Consider the following 20,550-nt stretch of genomic DNA (forward strand, 5'->3'; position numbering starts at 1 on the left):
GGGCTGCAGTACTGCAACTCTGCCGCTATTCCATGACCGGAGCCAACTGCTTCCGGCATGGACGTCCAGTGCCCGGAGGCAATCGGAGTGGCTTAACGGTGCGGGGTCCGGGTGTCGGACCCCCACAGGTCATGTACTGATGACCTCTCAGTCATCAGTTGTCCAGTAGTAGACAACCCCTTTTTTTTATCATTTTTTAAACAACTTCTTAGTCTTGGTTCCACACCTAGACTTTTATCAAAGGCGTAAAACATCTTTTTTTTCCAGTATTTAACATTTAAGAATGAAAATTTTGGTTTGCTTGGAAAAGCAAAGTTTTCGTATTTTCAACATCCAGCTTTTTAATAAATATGGGGAAGATGTTGACGATTAAGTAAACTAATGTAACAATATAATGTACAGTATATTAAGAAAATAATAAGAACATTGCGATTATTTGGCTTGAACTTAAGTAGAAGGATGAGTTTTTGTGCAGGGTGTGTATAAATAGAGGAGGCCACACAAAGTCAGACTGGCCCACCAGAGTTCAAGAGAATCCTATTGTGGGCCTAGGCTCTGACACATTAATTGGCCCCTAAAACAATAGTACCCTAAAAGTCCAGCAGATGGTAACACCATTTGGAGATGACTTTAGAGGCAATCCCATGCCACTAGGATCTATTTCTTGTAGATTGATTCACAAATAACCGATTAGACCTTATTGATCACATGTTCTGTGTGTACAGTGATAACAGCAAATATATTGATGCAATTAAAAGTAGATTGAAGCAGCCCTTCCCATATCTTGAAGGGAAAAAAACATGACATGACCCTCAGTCTGGTTCCCCAATTTCCTGTTTCTATTTTTGGGGCATGTGGAGAGTAGAAGTCTTGTGCTAACTCTTACTACCCATTTGGGAAAAGACTAGGGCAATTAGTCCCCCTCTCCATGTGCCTTCTAGCAGCTGCAATGGCAGCCTCTATTGCACTTCCACCATTAATGAAGTGTTGTAATCAACATCCGATATACTGTAAATCATAACTGGTCACATGTTCAGCTTTTATAGGTATTATTTGACACTTACCATATAAAAAATTTTCATGAGTTTTCAGAATGCCATGTGTTTACACTAAAACATTTGATCCATTGAATTCAAAAATCCTACAGACTATATTCTGAGTAAGCCTGCTGACATGAATTACTTTGTTTTTACTTACAGAAAGACCGTCCTTTGTAAGAAGGCCAAGTAACATGGCCGTTACAGTAGATGACAGTGTTGAATTTAAATGTGAGGCTCGAGGTGATCCCGTTCCTACTGTTCGTTGGAGAAAAGATGACGGGGATCTGCCTAAAACAAGGTACTTTAGGATTTATTTTTCCAAGTTGGGTAAAACAAAACAACTCTAAAATATAAGTACCGTAATCTATGCCTGATCTATCCAAGAATAAATCGGATTTATAGATAGCGCATCACCATAAACTAGCTGTAGTTTCATATTCTAGCTGGTGTTGTACCAAGATGTTTTTTTTTAAAGTATTTTATTTAAGATGTCCATAGACAAGCTGATAAGTAGGCCAATACGTAGACCATTCTCAACCAGGTTTCTCCGACCAGTGGCTCTATAGTTCATTGACAGTTATCAGCAGGGTAAGATCCAGTGATCATATCATCTGTCATACTTGAACGTGGCTTGCAAGCTAAGAAAGGTTGAGGCTCGCTGTTCTAAGAAGTAATCTGAGCGAGTGTGCTGATTAAATTTCAGATTATCTCAATAAAGACAAAAATAATGAATTGAAATGATTATTCCACCATAAAAATGATTGTCCCATGTCAAACCATTCCAGTTGTAACAAATCATCTTGCATGTAAGTGGCTTACAGAGAATAGTTCTTCTGATCGTGTCCATAGACACGTCTTAATATTATTTCTGATTTACAATGTTTGATTCTTTGAAGGTATGAAATCCGGGATGACCACACACTCAAGATTCGTAAGGTAATAGCTGGAGATATGGGATCGTACACGTGCATTGCAGAAAACATGGTTGGCAAAGCAGAAGCCTCAGCTGTCCTCACTGTTCAAGGTAAGGCTTGGTGACCTATCAACAGTAGATAGACAAGACTTCAACTAGTAAAGCTCATTCAACAGTATTGTCACTTCCTTTGCTGTCTCCAGTCTGGTCAATGCTTAGAAAATGACTGATACGATTAAGTCATTATAATTTATTTTTCGTTGCGATTTATATTTACATGTCATATTTATTTAAAATTGATGTATATATTTTTCCTGTGACTTTTACATTTAGGTCACATTTACATCCAACTCAGAAACAATATACGTCACCCTCTGCTGGATGCCAGTACTACGCAAATAATACATTTTGCAGGCCTCTTGATTTGCATAGAGACTCATTCATGTTAATGACTGTAGCATACATGACCAGCGTTACATAAATGTTCAATGTAAAGATAAACATGACATTTTTAACATAGGTCTTATCTAAAAATATATATTTTATTCAGAGGCAGTTATAAAAAAACTATTGACCTCAGCTGCCGCTCCTCTTCAGAAAACACCCTAACCCAGTTTGTAGTTTCCACACCAAGTAGCATCATTCTGATTGACATGAATCTGCTTTTCCACTTCTAATAAAGGTTCTGCAGCAGCTTGGGTAGGGTGCCCTACAATAATTAAACCAACTGCTAAATAGTCTCTTTAAAGGAGATCTGTTCTATCTGAGGGCATCATAGGATAGAGAGAGAGATGCTGAGCTCGGGGATATATATGGTTTTCTGTGATTTGATTCAGTAATTTAATGAAAAAAGCTGCTTATATGCTGCCAGAACTCATAGAGAAAGCCTGTGAGTCCTGCTTACCCCGCCCATACACAGTGATTGACAGATCTTCCTGTATGAGTTTGTATACATAAAAGTCTGGCAATCAGCACTGTGTGGGCAGGTTAAGCAGGACTCACAGGCTTTGTCTATGGGTTCTGGCATTTAAACAGATTTTAAATTGAGATTACTAAATCAAATTACAGAAAACTATATATCCCCGAGTTCAGCATCTCTCCCTCTAACCTCTGCTACTCTCGGATAGAGTCGCATATAAGACCTGGCAATTTTTTTTTAAGAAGTCAGAGGGGTGGCTGTTGATAGCTGATTGATTGATTGATTGATTGATTGATTGATTGATTGATTGACCAGGCGCTTTCCTTGTTCTTCTGAAAAAGTTAAGTCAATCAATTATTCAAGCAAACAACTCCTTGTCTAAATGTTTTATACTGTCTGATCGCCACTTGGAGTCAGGAAGATTTTTTTTCTCTTTTAGGGCAGATTGGCTCATGCGTTATATATTTTTTTATTTCTCTGGATCTATGGGGGAAATCAAATTTTCTGAAACATGCCCCGCTCCCTCCATTTCATCCATGTCCTCTCCCCTCCTCTGGTTAAATCGATAATGGTGTCCTAGATATACATTTGGCCATTGACATGCTGACCACACTGCATTGGGGTGCTATCTGTTTTAATACTTTAGGTCAGCAATGCATTTCTATAGGATTCTCTGTGTGAGATCAGAGCACTATACAGTTCATAGGAATAATAACCTTATTGTGGGAAAAAGACATCGGCGTGTTTATAGAGTAGATTATCTGTTCTGAACTTCCGACTGTAATCTGTAGGTTTTCTTCAAAGGAGGTTAAGAGCAATGTATCTTTGAGGGTTAGTGTTTAGCGGGATTTAAACTTTCATCACATCAACCATGTTTACCTTTTGTATTGATTCTCTATGATAAAAGGACCATGAAAAGAAGTACATTCCTGGTCTGGATATACATGGTCTTTTCACCGCTACCACTCATCTCTCCTTTTATTCTATAGAAACAAACATATCGCATACAGGGGAGTATTTATACAGCATAGTGCAAAGAAAAAAGAGGGTTTGGCAAGGGCAGATAATCAGATTCCCAAATCAAACAAAATATTTTTTATGGTTGTTCTGGGGGATATAAAAAAAATACTCATCTGACATCCATTTAAATAACTTTTAAAATACCACTGCCTGGGGACTCTGCTTCCTCTCCCTCCGAGTATCAGTCCGGTAGTCCTTACACCCACCTGTTTCTATATACAGTAGACTCACAGCCTGAGCCTGTGTGTGGGGAAAATATTTTTACGGAATCTTTAGAAGAGGCAAAGCAAAAAATAAATAAAAACAATACAAGTACAGAGCATCTTAATTGAAGATGCCCATAGAAAAAATATATCATGTCAATTTTTTACCCATCTTCGAAAAAAAAATTAAAGTAATCTTATTGGACAATGACATCAGAGGTTTTATATGTACGTAGCATGTTCCCCCTTGTCTCTATTAAAAAAGAAAATTGCTAAAGGGATTTTATGAGACATAATTATCTTCCTATATGTTTGAAAGTTAAGAAAGGTCCTGAAACGTGTTGTTTGCACAAGTCGTCAGACCTCACACATTGATGATGACTTGTGTCAACTGATATTCTGTTTATTATATTTCTTACAGCATACCTTTCCTAAAGCTATGCTTGTATATTAGGGAATCACATCATTATTGGAATTGTTCTCTCTATTAGGCTCCATTTACACAGCCTTATTATTACGTCTCTGTCTTAATGCCGTGTATATAGCCTTTGGCTGTGTTTACATCTGCTTTGGAGGCTCCGTTGCAAAACTTGTCAAAAATGGCAGACAAAAAAGCGTAGCATGCAGCACTTTTTTATCTGGTGAAATAACGAACACCATGACGGAAACCTGATGGCCCCAGTTATAGTCAATGTGGTCCGTCGGGCACTGTTGGTGTCTGTCATGCGACGTGTCCGTCTCTGCTGTCATATTTATTGTTCTGCTTTTATGTTGGAGCAGAACAATGGAAATGAACAACTCTGATGTGAATAGAGCCTTAAACATGAGATTGGATAAAGTCATGGGAAAAATGTTTGCAGAAAAACCTAAATTTCCCGTGACGGGATCCAATATATGCCATTCACAGAAAGCTTTAATACAGCCATGTGAATTACGCATGAAAGGAGCAATCCAATTGGAACTTAGGGAATATGGCTTTTCTGAATTTTATTACTAATTGGACTCAAAATGTATTTAGTTGTTTGCCAATTTTCATTTCCCTACCTTAGATTTACTGAGGCCTATTTTATAGGAAGTTATCAGTATATTTTTGGAGCATGGGAGGAAACTTTTTTGATAAATCCCGGGCTAATAGAGGGGAAGGACATACAAACTATTCCAATGTTGTCCAAGGTCGGATCAGAATCCAGGCCCCAGACCTTTAAGGCTACAATGTAGACCATACTACTGTTGGCAGTGATAGGACATTTTTATGTTTAATTTCCTGTAATCTTCTAGCAGGTGTTTAACTTTTTTTTTTTTAGACATTTCAGATATTTTTCACTACTTTTTCTAGAGAGGAAAACCTGTATGAAAAGTCTAAGGCCTCATGCACATGACCGTGCATTACGGTCCGCATACTATCCGAAATTGAGGATAGTATAGGGCATATTCTATCCTAAGAGCCAATTACCTAATGGTAATTTTAGTGGCCAAATTTGCGGTCTGGGCTCCGTAACGTCAATGCACATCTTGTATGTGCATGGTCCGTGATTGCAGATGGCACTCCTTGGCTTGTTTGTGCCATAATCATGGATAGTGCACACGGCTACGGTCGTGTGCATGAGGCCTAACATTTTGGCTCAAATATTGTGACTAAAGAGCTCATACATACACATGTTGGAACATTGTGATGGCTAACTGTTGGAGTTTTTAGTATTTCTGGGGAAAAATGGTGCAAAATATTGATGATAATAATGCGCATTTCAAGCACCATATTTTCTCATGATCTCAGAGGCAGTGTTCCTGTATGAACCCCAATATATTCTCTGTATATCCTGCACTTGTATCTGTATGTATGTTACAGTGTACTGAACAGCTGTGAAACAGATACAAATTTTAATATGTTAAACATGATGTGTTGGGAGTTTTTGTGTCTTGGGGAAGTCGATTTTAATTTGTGTCCTTGGCACATTTTCTAAAGTGCTGTAAATATTTTACAGTTTTTCATTAGCTGTATGACACAATACTCTCTGTTGTGCGTTATCCTCCAGTTGGATAAATTCAATTTGTTTGGCAAATTCTTAAAGAGCCATTATCCTAAATATACTCGTATTACAATAGTGAGACAGTGTTCATTGAAGCAAACTGAAACTTCAGATTTCTATACAATACCCTAAAAAAAACTTTTCTAGTGGCCATAATTCTATCCACTAAATGACCCTCCAAAGTGTAAATAATTTTTCCAAACGTGTCATGTGACTTTCCTGTTGAATGACTGACATAAGGGCAAAGCAATGAGCCTCTATTAACCCCTTTGATCAGCACATTGGACTATGTTTAGTGAAGGGTTAAAAGTGTAGTCTCATAGTCTATAAATATTTTGCTCTAGTGATGGATTCCCTTTAAACATCCCGAAGTACTATATATATGAACGATAAAACAATGACCCATAATTTATATTATTTCTTTTGAAGGTGATAAATGCCACAGTTGAATTGCCAAGTTAAGTCAATATAGTGTTGACTTGTCCTAACCATTTGCCTCAAATCTTGATCTGATGCGGATCATAAAGACTATATCCATTTTATTTAAAGATTCTTTCTACTTCATTTGTTCCATGGGAAATAAATGATATACATTGAGCAGAAAAGACATGAAATAATCATGTAAAAATTTTATAAAACCAAATAAAGACGTATATGTGCAAACTTGTTTCATTTTTTTATGTGGATGTAATTGTAGACATTTTAATAGAATTAAAATAGCAGAAATAAATTGCACTAAAAAAAACAAAACAACAACAGCATGATTGTATAGAGCTTATAGACAGGCGTTTGAAGTAATAGATTTACCCTTATCCATCTGGAACCTTAATCGATTCAATAGTGAAATCTATGGCCGGGGTCCATGTTTTGGATTATAAGTAGAAAATGTCATTGTTAAATAAAGCAGAATAAACATTTTATCATCGTTATAATTTTGACATTTAATTAATTTATTTTGCCATTTTCTTTTCTTTTTCTTGCTATATTTGTTGTTTTTTTCATGTTTTCTGTTCATTTTACTTTACACATCTTTTTGTTTCCTTTTATTTTTTAGTTGTTTCTGGTAAGTTGGAATTTTATTATTCATCATTTTATATTCATCCTGTTATATATCATGTCTGGAACACCATCCCATCATCACTGGCCTCCATTACCCAGTCAACCTCTATGTTTCATTTGTCACTGGCAAACCAGAAATACCGGTAGGAATTACGTCAGCCTGAAAACACTGGTAATTTTGACAAAGTTATAAGGTAATATGCACCTGATGCTCTCTAGGCACTAGGGTTACCCATCTTCTTAAATTCAATCAAATCTCATAATTATATTAATAAACATTGCAGTATGGCTTCAAGAGAGCTATTTTTTATTCTGTTTCTTAACACATTTCTATTAACAAACATACTATATAGTGCTTTATGTGGTATTGCAAAATAAAAAATCTGATGACATCATTGTGGAATTAAAGGGCACCCATTCCCTATGTACTGTGGGGGCAAACAGAGGCTTTCAATATTTATGGTATCTGTTCATTTTATCTGACAGGTAATTGATAGCTGTGTGAAAACTCCAATGAGGAGACATCATGTCCTCTGCCAGACCACCCTCCACTCCAGGGTTCAAATCTTCCCTGGCCATAAGTGGTCTGGACCTACCCATTGCTCCTCTTCTACTTCTACCACAACATTAGTGAACAAGGGAGGGAAAACCATAAAACTGTCCAAGCTTTACGCCATCTACTTTTTCTACAAAGGATGGGAAGGGTTGGGTGGGAGGCAAAATCTGAGCCCGAGTGTATGCCCCTGCCTATATTGCCCAGAGTTATATGATTAACTCATCATTCACTAAAGGACTTTCTACAGATTTTATACTGATTCCTTGTAAGACTAAGTGATTTCCAGTGCAAGCTGTACAGTGCATACAGGACATTGTCTCCACGATGTTCTGCTACTATAGTTAGTATGTGTATAAAGCAAGATGATTTTTTGGAAATTCAAACTTGGATTCCAAGACTTGGAATCGAGCACGCACCCTGAGCATTTAGATATCTCAGCATGAACATAATTTAATTTGCTAAGAGAAAATTATATGGCATAAAGGCAAATAATTCCACACGGGTGGGCATCAAAGCTTGTTAAACAAGAAAATGTTCTGTGGTCGTCACAACAGCCATAACAGTCCTATGGCTCTGACTGAATCGTTCTGGCTTGTTTCTTATTCCACTTCATTGCTTTTTATTTTCCATAACTCCTCTTTTTACTTTGTTAATCCTTTTCCTTTGCTTGTAAATTTAATTTTCCGTTCATATTTTGGCTTACCCTTGCTTAGCTAATACGAAGTACGGTAGTTAAAGTTTGATTTTAACATTTATATTTGTAATTGAGAGGGGTTTCTGTGAATTTTACTTAAATTAAATTAAAGTGTATTCAAACTTCAGTATGTTTATATATGTTAAATGTGCAAAAAATATACACAGAAAATATACTTTAGATAAGACCATGTACCTGACCTCTAGAAGGTTGGTGGGTTAACCATATAGTGCTGTCAACCCCAACATCAAGGAATAGGATAAATGTCATATTTGATTATCACATGTATTCAGTATCTGATTTTTATACACCGATGATTTGATACACTGTTCAGCAGCTGCCATGGTGGACTTCTTCTACCTCATCTATGAACATGACCTATTATGATCATCTCATATTGTGCCCATAAAGGAATGTGATAGTCAGTAAGTGTAGGTTCATGGCTATAGATTGAAGTCAGATCAAGGAATACAATAAAAATGTTATTTCCAGTAGGATGTAGACCATTCTGCACTCATAATAGTAATTGAGTAGACTATCTGCCGTAGAGGTAGGCCATGCTAATGCACTCAGGCATGTGGAGGTTGGGGTAGCTAGCTTGTTCCCATTTCCCGTTCCGATTTCCAAATCCTTTTCATGCAGGACTTCAAGGGGTTGTCAACCACTTTCAGAATGAGGCCCCCAGGGCAATCAACCCAAGTCACACTCCCAGGACCCCTATCAATATGCTGGGGGAAGCCATGACGTGGGTCCCAGTTCTGATTCTGTCTGCCCCAGCTCTGCAGTGGCTCAAGGAAGAGGGTCCATTTTGAGCTCCACAGGGGCCACCTCCATAGTACAATAAAAACTAGCAACACTATAGTATTAATAGCGTGAGATCACAAATATGAGACAATCACTACAGAATGTAAACGTCTGTCTAACAAAAACTACATCTCTCTCTTTTTGAGTGCAGAGTTTTGTATCACTTTCCCAGGTGCAAAGTCATATTTTCCCTCTAACCTACGTAGTTGTTAGGGGAACACAAGTCACATATGGTTCTTTACATATCCTGTTTATTTCCAGCCAGATTGACCAAATCAACTGTATAAACCAACTTAAAAGAAACAAACTGCAAGAGTTTGCCCTTACGGCAAATACAGATGTGTAATTTTCATTCTCCATTCGTGCTGCTCTGTAAAGTAATAGAGTGTATTGTGTTGACCTAGCTTCAACATTCACAATACATGAAGATGGCTCTGACTTCTAGAAATCCCCAGAGTGTGTTAAATTCTTTATGAACTATGATCCATTTTGGCGGATCAGCCGGTCAGCCTATCAAAGTATTAATTTTCATAACATTTTGAAATTGCCGAGTGGGAAGAAAGATTTTAAAATTTCCACCGTTTCACTGATATGTATATTTTGTTTAGAACCTCCAAATTTTGTGGTGAAGCCACGTGATCAGGTGGTTGCATTGGGACGTACGGTCACATTTCAATGTGAAGCAACAGGAAACCCTCAACCAGCAATCTTTTGGCAGAAGGAGGGCAGCCAGGTAATGTACTTTAGTAGATTTATAAATACCCATGAAATCTAAATGATATGCATCAAATCTCCATCAAATTTCCATCAAGTGTCAACCGTAAATGCTCTAAGTGTGAAAACAATGTTGAATTACTATAATCACCTTTACACGTTGCTGCAATTGATTTGTTGCTGAGGATGAGCATTCTGCTAAATTTGGATATCAAAATGGCTGTCATTGAGGTAAAGAAGGCGCATACATCATTAACAGCAGCAGATCCATAAATGAACTGACAGGTACAATTTATTTCACGTTAGACGTGTATTATTCCAAGATAAACAAGGGTTTGATTACATCAGTTAAAGGTCATCCATTTATCAAGCAGCAACCAAAGATTTCTCATTACACCGCAGAGTGTTATGTAGTTTCATGCTTATGATACGGCTTTTAAAATAGATATCCGAGTGAGTCTCAGATACCAAAAAAAACATAGCAAGGTATTTGTAAAGGGCATATTATTATGAAAAAATAAATATATACATAATACATACATAATACATATATATATATATACATACACACATTAAATATATATATATATTTTCTTCAATAAAATTTGTTAAATTCCATTAAATATAATAAAAAATCTAAATATAAAACATTTCAAATAAAATATGTTTGTAATTGTATACAACATAGTAATGCAAGTTAATTAATAAAGGCATAATATGAATATATAAATAAATACATTTATTAAAAAAAATAATGCCGCACCATTAAAATGATAAAATATTTATTTTAAAAAAAACAATAAAAAAATAATTGTATACAACATTGATAATCAATTATGAACATCTTTAATCTGTTCTAGTTTGTCAGTATTTTGAATTACAAGAAGGCTGTTTGGCTAAAATAAATTTGTATATTTTATCTGAATAGTATCCAAATGTAAAATGTTCACCCTGAGAGATAATAGACCAGGTATATTTAATAGCATAATAATACAGAGGTATCGGCAGAGCTTAATAACATCTTACATGTGTACTTTGTGATATGTTGCAGAACGCAATGAGCTGTGAATAATTTTGCATTTAATTAAAATGGGGGATGTGCTGTAGGAAACGAGATAGAAGGTTGGCTGAACTTGACTATTGCTCTAGAACATGGCATTCCTATCTCTGCTGTGCAATTTGTATGACTGTCCCTAGGGCACAGTGAAATGAATTGACATTAAAATCAGTTACTTTAAATTCAGAATTTTTGAATGTATTTACTATAAACATAGGTAAATGTGAAAATCCATTTATATTCCTGGTATTGTTTAATATAAATAAATATATATATATATATATATATATATATATATATACTGTATATAATTTGAATACTAATCTTTTTTCCCTTTTAACATGTATTTTGAGGGTTTTGATAGGGACTAGCATTAAGCTTTACTGTCCTGTGATAAATCTGCAGCATGATGGGGCCAACCTCTTTTATGTGCACTGCTTATATTTGCTTGTAAAAGCGCCTAAGTACCATAGGCAAACCATGAGGCTGCTATGGGGGTCTTGGAGAGAGAGAGGGCCCACTTTTATCTGGTCACATCCCATTTGCTATTGGGTAGTAAGTATCTGAGCAGGACTCTACAGAGGAACAAGGGGGTAGAGAATTGTCCCAAGGGTCATGGAGAGGGCCTGGCGGTGAAAGTAATACTAAGCCCTTCTGTCCTGCCATTTTAATGGGGTTCTTTGTAGGGATCAGTGGTTTGATGTAAAGTTTATGCTAAAGTTATTGAATCACAAAATTCTTAGAAAATATTTACAAAACTGTAGAAACCTAGAATCACATAAAGACTATAAGAACACTTTTGTAGAACTTACACAATTCTTACTTTTCTTTGTTTTCTATTTTAGAACCTTCTCTTTTCCTACCAACCTCCTCAGTCATCCAGCCGCTTCTCCGTGTCCCAAACCGGTGACCTTACGATCGTTAATGTCCAGAAGTCTGATGTTGGCTATTATATCTGCCAGACTCTAAATGTGGCGGGCAGCATTACAACAAAGGCCTATTTAGAGGTTACGGATGGTAAAGAACAAACAGTTTTTAATTCAAAAGCTTTCAAGGACACAGAGAATTCCCTTATCTTGTAATCCTTTCTCCTAAAAAAAAAAAGTCTTTCCAAGCATCTCCGTGTTTTACAACTTTCTGCGTTAAGCATGCTTTTAATTAGTGCTGTTTTGGTTTTATAATTGGCTGTCAGTGCCAGGAGCGGGATCTCTGGCTCCCCGATGTGCGTGGTTTGAGCGCAGTGTGTGACTTTTGTGTAGCCATAATGGTAATATTTTAGCAATATTATCTCTGGAATGAATTAAGCTTTATGATACAATAGTTTATTGATCTTATAAGAAATATATTTGGAATTGATTGGCACATAGCAGAAATACCAGTTCAAGAGTGCTTCATAAAAGTCACACTGCGGTTTTGGCAGTGCTAAATTTAAGATGGAATTAATTTAGTAAAGTAAAACAATCCTACGGGAAGGATTTACTAAACCATGGGGATACTCTTACTGGTACAAGTTGTGTATCTTAAGATCTCATGCCGTTGGAGCAGCCCAAAGCAAGCTGTACCAGGATTAGGCATACAGAAAGGGAACTAATCATGTGCGGCTACAGTAGTTTTACATACACGCACATACACACACACACACATACACACACACACACACACACACACACACACACACACACGCACGCTTGATGTATTCACAAAGCTGTCCTGTGACCTTCAGGCTAGTGATTTATTTTTTACATTTTTTTGGTGTAAATGTTACCAAGAAATTGGTGTTTATTGCTTCAATATCGTCAATAGTTTTCATTGGTGAATACATAACCACATGATGCTAATGTGATTGCCTGTAGCTGGGTAGTTCTAGGCATGGAAAGCTTTTTAGGATCAGCGCTGGAAGTTATAAAAGTACTTGAGAAAGAAAGGATCTGGCAGCAGTCTGTAAAGAAAATGTGGCTAAGCTTCCGTCTAGTGCCATGAAATCAGGGATATTTATAATGAAATCTGAGCGTATTAGCACACAATTGGTGTCCAATATGCTGTCACCATATATTAATTGTAAGTGTGCTAAAGGGAATAAAAATGAATATGTCCCATATAACTGCTAGCAAATATTTTTTTTTCAATTATATATATATAGAGAGAGAAAGAAAGAGAGAAAGAAAGAAAGAAAGAATATATATATACTCATTGTAATTCTTCACATGTATAACTTATGATCCCCTGGCCTTTCTTCCCTTTTTCCTTTATCTTTTTCCCCTTTCCTTCATCCTCCTTAGCACTTCTTCGTTCCACAATCCCTATCATTCCTTCCGTCCGTCCTTCCTTTTTCCTCACTTTTTTTCCTCCCTCCTCATTCTTTACTTCCTTTTTCCCTTCGCCTTTCTTTCTTTCTTTCTTTCTTTCTTTCTTTCTTTCTTTCTTTCTTTCTTTCTTTCTTTCTTTCTTTCTTTCTTTCTTTCTTTCTTTCTTTCTTTCTTTCTTTCTTTCTTTCTTTCTTTCTTTCTTTCTCCCTCTCTCTCTCTCTCTCTCTCTCTTTCTTTCTTTCTCTATTTCTTTCTTTCTTTCTTTCTTTCTTTCTTTCTCTTTCTTTCTTTTTATTTTCTTTCTTTCTTTCTCTCTTTCTTTCTCTCTTTCTTTCTCTTTCTTTCTTTCTTTCTCTCTTTCTTTCTCTCTTTCTTTCTCTCTTTCTGTCTCTCTTTCTTTTTATTTTCTTTCTTTCTTTCCTTGCTTCCTTCTCATTCTTTACTTCCTTTTTCCCTTCGCCTTTCTTTCTTTCTTTCTTTCTTTCTTTCTTTCTTTCTTTCTTTCTTTCTTTCTTTCTTTCTTTCTTTCTTTCTTTCTTTCTTTCTCCCTCTCTCTTTCTTTCTTTCTTTCTTTCTTTCTTTCTTTCTCCCTCTCTCTCTCTCTCTCTCTCTCTCTCTTTCTTTCTTTCTTTCTTTCTCTTTCTTTCTTTTTATTTTCTTTCTTTCTTTCTTTCTTTCTTTCTTTCTTTCTTTCTTTCTTTCTTTCTTTCTTTCTTTCTCTCTTTCTTTCTCTCTTTCTTTCTCTCTTTCTTTCTCTCTTTCTTTCTCTCTTTCTGTCTCTCTTTCTTTCTTTCTCTCTTTCTTTCTCTCTTTCTTTCTTTCTTTCTTTCTTTCTCCCTCTCTCTCTCTCTCTCTCTCTCTCTCTTTCTTTCTTTCTTTCTTTCTCTTTCTTTCTTTTTATTTTCTTTCTTTCTTTCTTTCTTTCTTTCTTTCTTTCTTTCTTTCTTTCTTTCTTTCTTTCTCTCTTTCTTTCTCTCTTTCTTTCTCTCTTTCTTTCTCTCTTTCTTTCTCTCTTTCTGTCTCTCTTTCTTTCTTTCTCTCTTTCTTTCTCTCTTTCTTTCTTTCTCTCTTTCTTTCTCTCTTTCTTTCTCTCTTTCTGTCTCTCTTTCTTTCTTTCTCTCTTTCTTTCTCTCTTTCTGTCTCTCTTTCTTTCTTTCTTTCTCTCTTTCTTTCTTTTTATTTTCTTTCTTTCTCTCTTTCTTTCTCTCTTTCTTTCTCTCTTTCTTTCTCTCTTTCTGTCTCTCTTTCTTTTTATTTTCTTTCTTTCTTTCCTTGCTTCCTTCCATTTTTTTCTCTAACTTTATTAGTTTGAATTCCATAGAAATGAATGGGATCTGTTGAATAGTCTGTGGATTTAACAACGTGTGACCCATAGCCTTATACACTGAACTTTATGTTTTATTACAGAAATGTCTCTACCAATGTCAGTTCTAATAATGGCCATAAGTGATTCTACACTTTACCCTAAACACAACACTTAAAGAAATTGAGAAATTATTCTACAACTTCTTTAATATTAAAATCACAGATGCCAAATACAAATCTGAGATCTTTGCATGAAAACTTTATATGAGAAGCATGTTGATGTTCATTTCTAGCATGTCATCCAAACATCTGTTTTTGCATTAGCGTAAAATGGCTAAAAGCTGAGAAATGGATCGTTTTGCGATGAACTAATGTTTTTCTTTCACCCCACTGTGTCATTTTTGCGGATAAGAACGGTGAAACACTATATTTTGCCACTCAGCACTTCATGCTATTAAGTCATTGGAAGAGAATTGAAAATTCCTGTTTCATTTCTGAAGTCGCCTTTTTTCATAGGATGCGTGGAAAATGCCAGCAAGTTGTGCACATCTTTTTCTTCAGACAAGAGATAGTGTTTCAGTATTCCGTGTCTTGCTTATCATAAAATTCTCCCTGAATAATGTATGATTTCTAGTTTAATTACTCGCATAATTATCTTTAGCTTGTTTCAAAGCCTCCAGCAACTTTTGTTACTTGATTGATTGATTAGAAAATTGCTCCCAGTTGCAGACATGTATTTCCTGTTATTTTCTTTGGCAGTGGTCGCTGACCGTCCCCCACCAGTCATCCGCCAAGGTCCTCAGAATCAAACAGTAGCCGTTGACGGCACTTTACTCTTAAATTGTGTAGCTACAGGAATTCCAGTTCCCACAATCTACTGGAGGAAAGATGGCACCCTTGTCAACACCCAGGAATCTAGAATTAAGCAGCTGGAGATGGGAGCTCTGCAGATCAGATATGCTAAGGTGCGTAGAAAGTTAGCCAGTCTGTGAGATTTCCTAGTTTTATTACTTACATCTTTAAAGGACAATTTAAGATTTTATTCTCAAAAGTTCCACATTTCATATGACTTTAAATAATAATTAATAAAAGTTTAAAAATAATAATAATAATTATAATAATAATAATACATTTTATGTATCTACACTAGATCTATTTAAGATGTTTGAAACCTGATAATTTTTTTTTTTTTATATATATTTTTAATGTCCCTAAGAGGAAAATGTACAAACCAATGGATACATTGTAGCCATTTTAATAACTACTAGAGATACTGTACAGTTTCAATCATCTGTTTATTGTCCAAAATGTTTTTGTTATACAAGTATTAAATAAAAAAGTTATATACATGTGTATATATATATATATATATATATATATATATATATATATATATATATATATATATATACATACTGTTCTATATATGCATCCATGAACTGACCAACACTATGCCGCCCATAGAACTCTATAGGCCCACATTGTACCTCGCTTTGCCTTCGTTTTAAAAAAAGGTGGTTCATGTATTTTAACTCTATAAGCAGAAATATTGCTGCAATAATAAATATTATGTTTGCAGACATTAAATATTTCCATTTTTAACTCCTTTTTGGTAGAAAAAAAGATGTTTTACATATGCCTCAAAGGGGTTATGTGGGGACTGCAAATTATTAGCATTGTAGTCACTGCAGTGTGAGTGAACTCGCTAATATACATTCCGTCCCCGTCGCGCTGATTATGAGATTTTAATCGATTTTTACAGTGCTGGTGGGGGACCGAAAGTCAAGGCCCTTCGTCATGTGACCGCAGGCTCCGCCGGTCACATGACGATGACTCGTGTTGTCAAGGAAGACTGTGCAACTAGACTTTTGGTCCCCCACCAGCACTGTAATAATCTATTAAAATCTCATAATCAGCACGACAGGGACCGGAATATATATTAGCAAGTGTGCTCACATACTGCAGTGACTGAACTGCTAATACTTTTCGGTCCCGCATAACCCCTATAAACGTATACACAAAAGGATGCAAACAGATATCTATATGTCAAACACTTAAAAAAAAGCCGAGATTGGGGCATTACAATGGCATAATTTTGTCTATGTTTGTAACGTATATGATAAACGTAGACCTAAAATGTGATATGAACAGGAGCTTACGCCAGACTTAGTTACTTAGATAGTTGGCATGATTTGCAGCAAATTTCTTAAAAGCTGCACGTCTCAACAAATTTGGTGCATTTTGAACTTAAGAGGCAAAATAATAAAATATACATAAAAATTTGCATTATTTTCAACTAAATTACAGCTTAAATTACCTCCCCTTGGAGATCATTCCCACTTGTCACATTTGGTGAATGATGAGAAGAGTGGCAATTTTTTTGCACAATAATTGTTGCTCATTACCATTTGTGAAATTGGGGGGCATTTTACACCAAAACCTCTTATAAACTGCTTAATAAATGTTGGTCATTGTGTCACATTAAAGTGAGATCCAAAACAACCTCAGAGTTAATAGCTGCTTAAAGTTGCAGCCTTTTTGACCATTGCAGAAAAAGTTACATCACATAGAAAATAATAAAAATCATAAACTGTGTCAGTTGTAAACAATTTTCATTAAAAAAATGAGGAGATAAAAACATGAATTTCAAAAAAGTTGTCTCCCCAAAAGAATGCCTTATTTTATTTTTTTTAGCCAAACCGAGGAGTGGATATAGAAAGGGGCGTAACTAGGAAAGACTGGGCCCCATAGCAAACTTTTGACTGCTCCACCTTCCCTGGGTGCCACACACAGCCCCGCTTGTAGATAGTGCCCCCCAGTAGATTGTGTCCCCTTTGGATTCTGCCATACACACCCTCAGTACATTCTGCCATACGCTCCCCCTGTACATTCTGCCATACATACCCCTCTGTAGATAGTGTCACACACACCGCCTTGTATATAGTGCCACCCTTCCACCTTGTAGACAGTACCACACAGCACCCCCTTAAAGATAGTGCCCCCTCCTTGATGACAGTGCCATACAGCACCCCATTGTAGATAGTGTTCCCACCTCCCCCTTGTAGATAGTGGCTCCCTCCTCCCCTTGTAGATAGTGCCATACAGCCCCCCGGTAGATAGTGCCATATAGCCCCCCTGCAGATATTGTCATACAGGCTCCCCCCCCCCTGTAGGTAGTGCCATACAGCCCCCCTGTAAATAGTGTCATTCGGCCCCCACTGTAGATAGTACCATACAGCCCCTTCTCTAGATAGTGCCATTCACCCCCCTGTAGATAGTACCATACAGCCCCCTCCTCCCCTTTGTAGATAGTGCCCCCTCCAAAACAAATAAAACAGAAAAACGTTATACTCACCTAGGTCCCATTCCCTTGACAAACGGAGCTGTTCCAAAGAATCAACGCCGACGAGATCCTCGCGTAGGCCGGCGTGATCCAATGACTTCATCACGCTCGCCTTCGCAGGGATCCTGACCTTGCGCCTGATAGGCTGTAGGCCGAACGTGGCCTGTAGTCTAGTAAATGGCAGAGCAGGGAGATACATAGTTTTCAATGTGGCGTTGCTACCGCTGTAACAGAAATAGCGGAGCCACCTGTCATGGGGAATCCTGTGCCGGCGGGCGGCATGGGCTCCCTCACACCGCGGGCCCCAAAGCAGCCGCTATGGCTGCTACAGCGTTACTTACGCCACTGGATACAGAGCAGTAGCTAGGATTTCCGTCACCCGTGGCAAAATCTCAGTTTGCTGCCCTAGCTTTGTATTTAATACCCTAGCCAAGGCAAAGTGGCTCCCCCCTCGTCGCCCAGGGTACATCCCCTAGTAGCCCCTAAGCTCCTGTGTGGATACAAAATGAAGGTAAAGTATAAAGAAGAGACTTACACAGCTCCTCTTTTGTATTCACTTCAGTGTTTGGCTCAAAAAACTGCACTAAAAACTGCCCTAAAAACTGCATGTGTGAATCCAACTAGAATCCAGCAATTTTGCTGTAGTATGTGTGAGGCCGAAGGCTGCTCTGCATTTTACTGAAAATTTCACATATTTTAGCATATATTAAAAAATGGTGTTTTTCGGACTATTTGAGTATTTCTGCAGTGAACGCACAAACCAAATGTCCACGGTTTTAATGCCTGTGAATGATTGTCATATTCCAGCACTCGCCACTTCTTATGTCCTTTGACATGAATTTATTTTCAGCCAATATTTGCATTTGTAATTGTGTAATTAGACTGATAAGGGTTATTATTAATTCTGCTTTACAAATAAAGTCATGTGTTTTGCCACTTCTTTGAAGTCATAAAACAAATTGGCTGCCTGGAACAGCTAATAGCTCTCCATCCAAAGCCAAAAGCATCCTCAGTAATTGCTTTTCCATACCAATGCATCTCTCATCGGCCCAAATACTAATTTCAGGCTTTCTTTTCAGCTAAGTGACACCGGCCGGTATACCTGCACTGCATCCACGCCGAGCGGTGAAGCCAGCTGGAGCGCATACATTGAGGTTCAAGGTAACTAAATAGAAATTGTATTTCCATACAGATTTAGTTTTGGTTGAAATAGTTGGGCATATTGTTCCAGAGCTATTTATAATGTCATTGTATAATGCTTTGCAATAAATTAATGTAGCAGAGCTGAGTTTGTTATTTGTTTATTTATATCACTATGTGTTTTACGTAGGACTACAGGTAAATCAGCAGCTTTATCTTATATAGTTATAACTAGGGGGCTTAGGAGCAGCCTGCACAGAATTTTGGACCTAGCTTCTGCTTCCTTCACCTGGTGTAAAAACTCAGCTCTGTATTAAAATTCCTTGACCAAGGCAAATTGGCTTGTTGGCACCCCTTATGATATTCAGAACACATGGCACATGCACACCAGCCCCCCCCCTCTTAGCTATTCTCCTGCTCCTAAAAGAGTCCATGGGCACATGCAGTGCAGTCCTAAAGAAATGACAAATTCAGCTCTGCTATATCTGTGTGCAAATCTTTTTGTGTTTACAAGCTGAGAATTTGCTCATACAGTTATTGATACCTTGTATTAAGGAGACAAACACTGCTTCCTTGCAGCTGTGATCCCCTTACCAGCTCTTGGAGTCTGCACTTTAGCTCAGAAGATTAGGAGTAGTATATGAGACACTAGCCCTGTATACTGTACAATATGCCTGTATTTAGTAGCATTATATCCAATGCCCTGTGATCATTTCTCTCCCATTAGAATTCGGTGTTCCGGTACAACCTCCAAGAGCCACTGATCCCAATCTTATTCCAAGTGCTCCGTCAAAGCCTGAAGTCACCGATGTCAGCAAGAATACGGTGACCTTATCCTGGCAGCCAAACCTGAATTCTGGTGCAACACCAACATCCTACATTATAGAAGCCTTCAGGTACTACAAGGGACGGGGCAGAGTATAGATTTTGGATTGTGCTCAAGTACTATTGTTTTATGTCATTTTGATTCTCTTTGTAGCCATGCCTCTGGAAGTAGTTGGCAAACAGTGGCAGAAAATGTCAAGACTGAATCTTTCGCTGTCAAAGGCCTGAAACCCAACGCAATCTACCTCTTCCTAGTGAGAGCAGCAAATGCATATGGACTGAGCGACCCGAGTCAAATATCTGACCCTGTGAAAACCCAAGGTGAGAAGAACCCTGAGATTATACTAATTTATCATATAACAAAACCTGTAAATCCAACAGACCTAGAAGGACTCATAAAAGACTATCTGAGTGTCTGCACACAGTGACGGCCAGTTCTTCATACAGTGGCATAGCTACCATAGAGGCCGGGCACGCAACTACTATAAGACTTGTAATGGGAGGGGGGGGGGGGGCTGGACTGTGCTGCTTCCCCTACTTGCTGTGACACTATCCTAAAGACTACCTGCAGCTGGCAGGAAAACGCTTGCATATAGATTTATACTGCGCCCATTGAGTTCAATGC

General features: G+C 37.3%; 1 protein-coding gene across 3 annotated transcripts in view; it reads left to right on the top strand.

The window, feature by feature from the left end:
• ROBO1 (roundabout guidance receptor 1) overlaps positions 1 to 20,550 on the top strand; it is an 890,328-nt gene that overhangs the window by 797,191 nt on the left and 72,587 nt on the right. For all 3 annotated transcript variants that reach the window (XM_075854473.1, XM_075854474.1, XM_075854475.1), the window contains 8 exons: positions 1,200 to 1,338; positions 1,937 to 2,064; positions 9,844 to 9,968; positions 11,852 to 12,023; positions 15,377 to 15,582; positions 19,040 to 19,121; positions 19,828 to 19,996; positions 20,080 to 20,246. In XM_075854473.1, the coding sequence (XP_075710588.1) occupies positions 1,200 to 1,338; positions 1,937 to 2,064; positions 9,844 to 9,968; positions 11,852 to 12,023; positions 15,377 to 15,582; positions 19,040 to 19,121; positions 19,828 to 19,996; positions 20,080 to 20,246 (1,188 nt within the window). The remainder of the gene's footprint in view (positions 1 to 1,199; positions 1,339 to 1,936; positions 2,065 to 9,843; positions 9,969 to 11,851; positions 12,024 to 15,376; positions 15,583 to 19,039; positions 19,122 to 19,827; positions 19,997 to 20,079; positions 20,247 to 20,550) is intronic.

The sequence above is a fragment of the Rhinoderma darwinii genome, chromosome 2, assembly GCF_050947455.1.
Source record: "Rhinoderma darwinii isolate aRhiDar2 chromosome 2, aRhiDar2.hap1, whole genome shotgun sequence".
In the NCBI taxonomy this organism is placed as follows: Eukaryota; Metazoa; Chordata; class Amphibia; order Anura; family Rhinodermatidae; genus Rhinoderma; species Rhinoderma darwinii.